Genomic DNA, 10558 nt, shown 5'->3' on the forward strand with positions numbered 1-10558 from the left:
TACGAACTTTGAATAAAATGTTATAAAAGAGTCAACGTTCAGAAAAAAGACGTAATTCCGTTATCATTAAGAAACTGTATGGGATAAACTCTATGTGTGGTCGAGTATCCCTTTCCCATCAATTTTATCATCCCCTCCGTATGAGAGAAACTTTAAAACTCCATTATTTAAAATAACCATAGCAACCAAAGAAACTATCATCATTGGTTGGCCATTTTTTTTTTAATTGATATCATTGGCTCATTATTTGCTGTTAAATGAATATTATTATTGGCTTTCACTTCTACCTCCCTGGCATTATATTGCCACGTGAAAATGGTACCTTTAACCTATGATTATTGTCACGTGATACACATTAATCTAAAATATTCTTATTGACTCGGTAATAATATTTTTAATTAAAATTATACAAATACATACATTCTCTCTCTCAAAAACCTAATTGATATATTTGAATAAATTTGTTATATATATATATATAATGTTTCCAATAGATGCAATTAAAAAACTAACCTAATTTGTGTAGAGAAATTCAAGAAGAATATTATTATTGGCCAACCTGATGGTATGAGTCGCATGGAATTTTATCATGGCGACTGTTCAGGTAAACTTACAAATTTCAGATTTAATTCAATACATTAGCGATTCGTGTGTTTTGTGATTCATCGTTTTAAAGTTAACAGAGTATAGTGCGCGTTAAATTAAATTGAAATTTGATGTGATCGGGAGGTGTCTTTGGTGGAAACCTTTAGTGGCTTTCCGTGAAATATAAGCGGATGATGTCAGTTATCGACGCAAAGTCATGCCACGAGGAAGACAATTCAAATTTGACCGAGGACGATTGGAAAATGCCTGTTGCTTTTCAAAAACCTCGACACACAACAACAATCGAGGGGATCAATTGTGTCACCCAAACTTGGCGTATGAAAGAACGGGTTGGTTCTTTTTTCTTTTTATTATCATTTTTTAAAATTTAAATTACCTTGAGGTTCTTATGAGTACTTCGAACTTTTTACTAAGATAAGATTATTTTAATGTTTATTAATCTTTCAGATGAAAACAGTTAGCGTGGCATTAGTGCTCTGTTTAAATGTTGGTGTGGACCCACCTGATATTGTTAAAACACAACCATGTGCTCGTTTAGAATGTTGGATTGGTAAGTAATTCTATTTAATTTACTTACCATCTGTGTGTGCGTGTGTGACTTTTTCATTATTGTTACACAGTATAAAGTCAATGTTTTAATTATAATATAAGATTTGAAATTGTCATATATAAACATTTACATTTATAATTTCTGCATTACAGATCCATCATCTGTGAGTCCACAAAAAGCTCTTGAAATGATAGGTTCCAATTTACAGAAACAATATGAAAGATGGCAGCCTAGAGCACGTTATAAACAAAGCTTAGATCCTACTGTAGAAGAAGTTAAAAAATTATGTACCTCTTTACGAAGAAATGCTAAAGAAGAAAGGGTTCTTTTTCATTATAATGGACATGGTGTACCTAAACCTACTAGTAATGGTGAAATATGGGTTTTTAATAGGGTTGGTGAACAAATGCTTTTTTAATTATTTTATTACATATCTTTTTGAAAAACGGATTTTCCATCTTCTTTTTACAGACTTACACACAATACATTCCATTGTCGGTGTATGACTTACAAACATGGATGGGAGCACCAAGCATCTACGTATATGATTGTTCAAATGCTGGAATTATCGTTGAATCTTTCCAACAATTTGCTGAACAACATGAAAAAGAATACGAAGTAATATAATGTCTTGTTAAATTCACATTTGCATTTGCATTATAAAAATGTGATACATTTACTTATATGATATTAATTTATATCTTACAGATGGAAAAACAAGCAGTGCAACAAAATTGTGCTACAGGAATTGCTAATTCTACTATCCCGTCTTATAAAAATTGTATTCAATTGGCAGCGTGCGCAGCTAATCAGATTTTACCTATGAATCCAGATCTGCCAGCAGACGTGTTTACATCTTGCCTTACTACACCGATCAAAATTGCTTTACGCTGGTAAGAAAATAAATTTGTTAATATTTTATGATTGTTTTATCTAATATTATGTTCATTTTATTTATTAATGTAATTTTTATTCAGGTTTGTTATGCAAAATACTACGAAATTAATTCCAAAGATATCACTGGATTTAATTGACAAGTAAAATGACTATTTATTTTAATTCACAATTTTGATATTACTTATCGGTCAATCCAATAAAATATATATATTTGTATGTTTTACAGAATTCCAGGTCAATTGACTGATAGAAGAACAATGTTAGGGGAATTAAATTGGATATTTACTGCAATTACAGATACCATAGCATGGAATACGTTACCTAGAGGTACATTCAATATTTATATACTTGTATTACTTTCAAATTATTGATAATAATAATGAGTTTTTAATGAAATATATTTATCTCTTTTGCAGATTTATTCCAAAGGTTATTTAGACAAGATTTGTTAGTTGCTAGTTTGTTTAGAAACTTTTTACTTGCTGAAAGAATACTTCGCTCGTATGATTGTACTCCTGTATCTTGTCCAAAGTTACCACCGACATATCAGGTAAAATTCAACAATTTAATTAACTTAAAAATTCTTTAATTATAAGTTTGGTATACATGAATATATTATCGTTTCTATTTTATTTATAATTTCAGCATCCAATGTGGCAAGCCTGGGATTTGGCACTTGATTTATGTTTAGCACAATTACCACAGATTTTAGAAAACGAAGAACAATTTGTACATTCTCCTTTCTTCGAAGAACAATTAACAGCTTTTCAAGTTTGGCTTACATTGGGTTCGAAAAATCGCAATCCTCCAGAACAACTTCCAATTGTTTTACAGGTGCTTTTGAGTCAAGTACACAGACTCAGAGCATTGGAATTGCTGGGACGTTTTCTTGATCTTGGTCCGTGGGCTGTGAATTTAGCATTGAGCGTTGGAATATTTCCTTATGTTTTAAAATTGCTTCAAAGCAATGCGAAAGAACTCCGACCTTTGCTCGTGTTTATTTGGGCTAAAATTCTTGCAGTGGATAATGTAAGTAATATTTGAAATTATTTGATTATTCTTACATTTTTTATATTTTAATATTAATGTTAATGCATAGCCGTTATTTGAATTGTAGACTTGTCAGGCTGATTTAGTACGAGATGACGGTCATAAATATTTTCTATCCGTTCTGCAAGATACTACAATTTTGGTATAAAATTTTAATATAATTTTTATAGTAACACATATGTAAAAAATACATTTTAATGAATTTATTATCAATTCTATTATGTTACATGGATATATCTTTAGTAAATAATTATATTTTAGCGAGAACACAGAACATTAGCAGCATTCGTGTTGGCCTGTATTGTAAATGATTACCGACCTGGACAAATTGCTGCCAATCATGGAAGTCTTGTATCAATTTGTCTTGAACAATTAGGTGATTCTCATCCTTTGTTACGTCAATGGCTTTGCTTATGTCTTGGAAGACTTTGGCATAACTATGATAAAGCAAGATGGTGTGGAGTAAGAGACATCGCTCATGAAAAACTTTTCATATTGCTACACGATCCTGTTCCTGAGGTTTATTTAAAATCTATTTAAAAAACATTAAATATTATATATTATAAATATTATGATTATTTAATTATGTAGGTAAGGGCTGCTAGTGTTTACGCACTGGGAACTTTTATAAACAGCGTTACAACTCGAAGCGAACACGCAAACAATATTGATCAAATCATTGCTATGACACTTATTAATACTATTTCTCATGACATGTGTCCATTAGTAAGAAAAGTACGTATGTTTTCTTTTTATAATTATTATCCATAATTATATTTGTAATAATTAAAGAAGACAAAAAATTTATCATAAAATTGTATGAATGTATAGGAATTGGTAGTAGCGCTTCAGTGGATGGTTCTACATTTTGAGAATTCATTTGTGACGCTAGCTCTGGCTGAAGAAAATAGTCGAAAAGATTTAATTGTAGAAACATTTTCGCCGTTCAGCGGAATGAGGCGCATTAGTTCAAGAGATCGTTTGAAGCTGCTATCTCCTAATAATATGTACACTGTAGACGTACCCGATGGGCTGGGCCAAGACCGTATAAAAAGAGTTTCTTCTTCATCATCTATTAGTAGCTTAGGTAAAAAGTTTACGTCCTGTGATCATTTTATATAATCAATTGATATCTCACTGTAATAGTTACTTATATTGTTTCATTCGTATACCAGGAAATAATTGGGAGTTCGTGAGGAAACCTTGCGAGTCAATTGGTAATAATAATTAGGAATTCAATTGTGTGTTTTTGATTAAACATTTTTTCTATTATTTTATATGTATATAAAATAGATTTTATATTTATATTTTGAATTTTAATTATTTTATTTGGTGACAATATATTTTGATATTTGTATATTATCATAATATATATCATAATATATATTATGATGATATATATTATAATATATATATATATTATTTTTTTATAATAATCACATATTTTATAATTTTCATTAATTTAGTGCTTTTTTTTTATTATCGTAGGTCACAGTTCTTTGGGAAATTTACCAAGCTTATCTTATGGTAGCGTATACATGAAATTATGGCATGGACTTGGTAATCTTGACAATGATCCTCACCCTGCGGTCGCTTCAATGTCACAAAAAGTAACCAATCATATTCGCAGACAGGTAATGTATATTGATACGATGAAAAGTAATATCTTATTGGAGTATATCGAAAATTAAAATGAAATTTTTCATTTAAAATTTCAGATTAAGGAATCGTCTGTGCCTAAAGAAGTAGTAGAGACTAAAATATCCTCATCGTTGTCCCTTCCACCATCTCCATCAAATCAAACTAGTTATCTAAGGTTAGTGAATATATTTTTATATTTAAGTTTTTATTTGAAAATGTTTTTATTGTTTTTAGTAATAGCAAGGGAGAATCACCGCCAATAGTTAATTCTGGAACAGATTTAATGCGTTCTGCACGAATGTCTTCGCATGGTAATCGTCCAAGGAAACCAGTGCCCATTACAGTAAATATAAAAAATAACTTTTAATTTTTTTTTATACAGAATAGAAAATATAAAAATGAATTAATTTATTATATTTATAAATTTTCTATTGCAAGATATCGGAAGAAGCAGATGAAATATTTGATATTAAAACACCTTTGACTACTTCGCAATTTGTTGAATGGAGTTGTGCACAATTCGCGCAACCTGTTACTTTAAAAAATGAAATTGAATCCGTAAACGATATGGAAAGTAGAGCACATTATGAGCGAGAATGGAGGTAATTTGTGTTATTACAAATAAAATAGTAATTATAATTATATTTTTATTTGAATAATGTAAATTTATGTAATGATTCGTTTAGATATTTACGGAACAAACGACAGAGGCGTGATGCAAAAGAAGAACAGTTAAGAGCAATGCAAAATAGAATAGAATCTCAAGTATTCCATGTGAGATGTTCTCAGTCACCAGATGTTCTTACGTTCCATCCGTTTGAATCACATTTGGCTGTAGCATTGAAGGATTACTTTGGGTAATATTAATAGTTCAGTTTAGTCCAGACCAGTTAACTGGTATTTCTATCAAACAGGAATGTGTGGTCTATAGAATTACACACGATTTAAAAATATATAAGTCATTGTAGAATCTTCCCAAATGAAAGATGTGAACGTTCTTCAAAATACTTTATGATTTACTGTTAAGTAACAAATTACAAAATATATATTAACAGTCATAGAATAATTTAAATATATACTGTGTTTGTCGTAAGGAAAAATCAATTAAACAAATTAATTATTATAATTATCTTGAATACAGTATAGTTAATATATTTGTACAGAGTATGGGATTGTCAAAATGGTGCAAAATTGACATATTACGCCAGTCGTGGTAATAGAACGTCAAGAATTACAACTTTGGAATTTATCAATGCTCATGATGTTACGTTATTAATGGCTGGTTCTGACGATGGTTCAATCAGAGTGTGGAAGAATTATAGCAGCACATTAGGTCGCGATCCTGTATTGCTTACTGCATGGCAAGCATTGTCAGATATTCAGCCATTAGCAAGAACTTCTTCTGGTAAATAATAGATAATTGTATATTACAAATGTAATATATATTTTTGAAGTAATATTACAAAATATTTTTATTTAGCAACAGCAGGATTGATTACTAAGTGGGAGCAAAAGTCTTTAACTTTAGCAGTGACTGGTGATGTTCGTATCGTTAGATTGTGGGACGCAGAAACAGAATTAAAAAAGCAAGACATACCAACGGGTGCTGATTGTTGTATTACGTCTGTCGACGTTGATAATACAGGTGTGTAATTTTTTAGACAATAATAAAAATGTTTTTATATATAGTTCACTAGTATTGGATTGGTCAGTAAATAATGTTAACATTTTCTATATTTTATATTCAAAGAGATGATACAATATCGAATAATTTTCATTGAAAATCAAATGTTTTCAATTGTAGGATCTTTGATGGTATTAGGCTGTGGTGATGGATCAGTTCGACTCTTTGATAGAAGATTGGCTCCATTAGAAGCTAGAATAATGACGTGGAGAGAACATACCGCATGGGTATTGGGAACACATTTGAGAAAATCAGATGGTTTCATATCACAATTATTTACTGGCTCTTCTTCTGGAGATATTAGAATTTTTGACATAAGAAAAAATTCTTCTATAAGTTCTGTACAGATAACACAAGGCATTACAGCATTAACTGTTCATGAAAAAGCTAATGTTTTTGCTTGGTAAGTAAATTATGCATCATTTTGTTAATTTTTTTTTTGATTATTTCTTTATTTTAAATAAATCCACTTGTATATATTGAATTATTATTTTTTAGTGGCTTAACTAATCACTGCATCAGTGTTTATACTACGCTTGGACAACACCTCAATACGATTAAGTTTCACGAAGGTTTTATGGGTACACGAATTAGTCCTGTAAGTTGTCTTAGTTTTCATCCCTATCGTGTGATTTTAGCAGCGGGATGTGTTGATAGTACTATAACTGCGTACGCATCTGAATCAAGAAGATGACTATTAGAGAGAGAATTTCTGTAATATTACTTTTGACAATTTTTCAAATGATATTTCTTGTAATTAATCCCTTATGCTATTACCACGAATTGGATACAAATTGCGAGATAAAAACGCGTTACACTGTTCTCGCATAAAATAGCATAAGGAGTTAATTATTATGATATGAAAAGTACAAAAGGAAAAAAGGAAACAAAAGAAAGAAAGAAAGAAAGAAAGAAAGAGAGAAGGAAAAGGAAAAAATTTTTAAACATAGAATATTTTTTCTATACGAATATATGTTTTGGAATAACAAATAATAAGAAAGGAATTAAATACACAACACCATTTTTTTTCTTCGTTGTTTAGCATACAATTATTCTGTTTATGTATATTTCTCTCTGGGTCTAATAGTATATATATATATAAATATAAAAATTATATTTCAATATGTCTTTCGTAGTCATGAATGAAGAAATAGCGGTTAGCACAACCAAAGTCTCTCTCTCTTGATGATAATTACCAAAGAGAATTGTTGTATAAAGGGTGCAATTTTAGCATCATTTATTGAAATTGAACTTTTTGTGCTCCGTTTAATTAAGAATTTGAAATATGTGTGCGTGCGTAGAACGTAATGAAAGAGGCTGTGCGAATAAGTGTTTGCATACATTTGAAATTAAATATTTAACAGAAATTTTTGCAATTTGTACAGTAACACAAAAAAAAAGTAACTTTAATTGTCGTACCACGTGAAAATGACTTTGGGGAAAAGGAAAAAAAAATATGATAAAAGCTATAATTTATAACATACGAATTTGATATAATTTAAATGAATTTTTATATTTTTAACGAATGATTGTAAGAGATGTGTGACAAATATTAACTTCATTTTTATTAATTGTGTTCTTTGTCACGAAAAGTAAAAAAAAGAAAAGAAAAAGAACACATTCGAGGTGACTACGGATATAATACGATGTGAAACATTTTTGGCTCTAATTTTTTTCTAGTCGCGAATATGTGTCGCATTTTATGCCGATAATGCACAATTCATTTTTCTCGTTTTAAGATTTATTCCAAATTTATTTATATATTTAAATGTACATCACACAATACGCAGATTTATATGTTGAAGAAGAATAAGCAGCAATTTTTGTACTATTATTACGGTTATAGTGCACGACTACAATACATATGAGAGATATTCTACGATCTAAGAAAATTGTTACGTTATTATTATTATTATTATTATTATTATTATTATTATTATTAATATATGATTATCGTCAATGCAATGTAACGTAAATTATTGATACTCGTATAAAGATAAAATGCTTGTGCGTCATATTCGTTAATTAATTAAACTGTATTAATCTAAAAAAAAGAAAAAAGAAAAAAAACAGACATTAGAAAGAAAAAAAGTAGCTGAAAATGTTATAGGAAAAGTATAAAAGAACGAAAAAAAAAAAAGAAAAAAAAGATTGTTTTTGTCGCAGCATAGTTTTCATAAGCATAACGTTGTACGCCCAGGTATAATAATAAATAAGGAAAAAAATTAAAATATATCGGCAGATATAAATCTATAATTAATATATATTACTATTAAATATTTTGACATCTGAAAATGGATGACAAAGTGCTTAGGATTAATGCACGCGAAAAACGTTAAATGAACGAGATATAAACGAAACTATTAATATGAGTCATTATTTTTAAGTTAAAAAAACCATAACTTAATCGATAAAGTGTTCTACATGTCTTTCATAAGTAGAACGATCATCAGAAATGTATTCGAATGATTACATTATTTTCAATGTAATTTCTTCAGTCTTCGAAAATGTCTGTAAAAGTGTAAAAGTAAATAATGCTGACTGTTTAATGTACTTAATCGAAACGATGGATTTGTGGATCGGTTGTCATCGATCACATTATACAATTATTAAGACACACATACATACAAATACAAACGTATAGGCAAAGTTAAACCTCAAAGAAACAAGCCTAGAAAATAATTTCTGTCTGTATTATAAAATACTATAAACAGTCGACTATCGCTTCTAATTAATTAGCAATAATTGTCAGATATATTCTGTACATGTGGTAATTGTTACAGAGGATAGAAAAACGAGGTAGTAAATTCCATGTACACTTGCTTCGTTCTGTATTGTCTTTTGTATATAATTGCCTGATAATAAATACACAATAATGTTAAATCAAAATACAATGATAGATAATATATATATTTTTTTGTTTATTTTAAATATAATTTTTTTCAATGAAATGTTCGTCATAGATAAACGTGAATATTTAAAGTATGTAAATTTGTCACAGAGTAATAGGTATAATAATAATAATAATAAATAAGATAATGTAGCGAGATTATGATGATGATGATGATGATGATGATGATGGTATCTGATGATGATAACATTATTTGTATTAATATTATTAATACAAATAGAGATGTGCAAGAAATGTTGGATAGTACCTTGTCCTTTTTTTTTTTACAATGAACAATGAGACTTAAGTATCAGTCTTATCACTTAATTTGACTGTATAGAGTCGCTATGCTTGCAGTGTATACGAAGGAAGCTACAATGATAAATCAAAGCATGTTTACCGGAACATATTTAACTTACGTTTTCCTTTAATCTTATCGTCTTTTCATTCTGAAAAGATCCCTAAAACCTGTCTTATGTATTACAGCATCCGATTTTTTCAGATAAGTATAATAATATACAGGCCAATGACCTTTATTTTTATTCATGATGTTTGTACATTTTTTTCGGTGTGTACAACATATTAGTATAATTATATTATAAAACTTTTAGGACACATTATTTCATGAATTTTAATTTAATTTTATTATAAATTGTATTAAATGTTAATTATAGTTTTTAATTCGTTCAAATTTGTAATTGATTTTTATCATATGGTGACGTACAAATATCAAATTGATTAAATATATATACGAAATCAGATAATATTTGAGAGGGAATAATTCAATTAATGAGATAGTGGTAAAGAATGATAACGTTATTACTTTAGTTTAATCATACGTTAATCTTGAAATTATTATCATTTGATTGTACAAGCATGAAGGAATGATTACAGGCATATGTTACTAGCAAGTTATCTGTGATTTATAGTAAATAATACAATACGCGATTAATTTTTTTTTCTATTATATAATATTGTCGTACATAAATGTAATTCAATTTTCGTGCGCGTAATTTCGAAAAGAAAATGTGCGTTTTGAAGAAATTCATTTAAATATAATTGCGAGTTTCATATACAAAATATTGGCAAAGTTAAATTTTCAAAAGTATGCAAACATTTATTTGTATTTATTTATTATTCAGTATTTATATTTATTTATTTATTTGATATTATAAATATTATTTTTTTCCCGATGATCTTTTTCCATTCATGTTTTCTTTCACGAAGATTTCAAACTAAA

The 10558-nt window shown here is 28.7% G+C and overlaps 1 protein-coding gene across 4 annotated transcripts; it reads left to right on the plus strand.

Annotated features, from left to right (window-relative positions):
• Positions 1–297: 297 nt before the first annotated feature.
• Positions 298–7351, plus strand: LOC122518522 (regulatory-associated protein of mTOR). Of its 4 annotated transcripts, none has more exons than XM_043637496.1 (25): positions 298–382; positions 527–604; positions 677–935; positions 1054–1156; positions 1309–1550; positions 1628–1774; positions 1865–2049; positions 2134–2193; positions 2280–2380; positions 2470–2603; positions 2699–3082; positions 3171–3245; positions 3365–3622; positions 3695–3838; positions 3935–4190; positions 4279–4320; positions 4592–4737; positions 4822–4919; positions 4979–5087; positions 5183–5346; positions 5431–5601; positions 5908–6149; positions 6225–6389; positions 6549–6831; positions 6927–7351. In XM_043637496.1, the coding sequence occupies exons 3-25, from the start codon at positions 777–779 to the stop codon at positions 7120–7122; spliced, it is 3864 nt and encodes a 1287-aa protein (XP_043493431.1). In that variant the 5' UTR covers positions 298–382; positions 527–604; positions 677–776; the 3' UTR covers positions 7123–7351. The 4 variants fall into 4 exon arrangements, with proteins under 4 accessions (XP_043493431.1, XP_043493432.1, XP_043493435.1 ...); XM_043637497.1 differs by having other exon boundaries at positions 730–935; XM_043637499.1 differs by lacking the exon at positions 298–382 and having other exon boundaries at positions 469–604; positions 730–935.
• Positions 7352–10558: the final 3207 nt, after the last annotated feature.

This window comes from Polistes fuscatus, unplaced genomic scaffold, assembly GCF_010416935.1.
Source record: "Polistes fuscatus isolate 324 unplaced genomic scaffold, CU_Pfus_HIC Scaffold25, whole genome shotgun sequence".
NCBI lineage: Eukaryota > Metazoa > Arthropoda > Insecta > Hymenoptera > Vespidae > Polistes > Polistes fuscatus.

Excerpts from the sequence above, each read along its gene's own strand:
- LOC122518522 (XM_043637496.1), top strand. The coding sequence starts at position 777 with ATGATGTCAGTTATCGACGCAAAGTCATGCCACGAGGAAGACAATTCA. Across the intron at positions 5,347-5,430 it reads CATTATGAGCGAGAATGGAG|ATATTTACGGAACAAACGAC; the intron begins GTAATTTGTGTT and ends TGATTCGTTTAG. Across the intron at positions 6,832-6,926 it reads AAAGCTAATGTTTTTGCTTG|TGGCTTAACTAATCACTGCA; the intron begins GTAAGTAAATTA and ends ATTATTTTTTAG.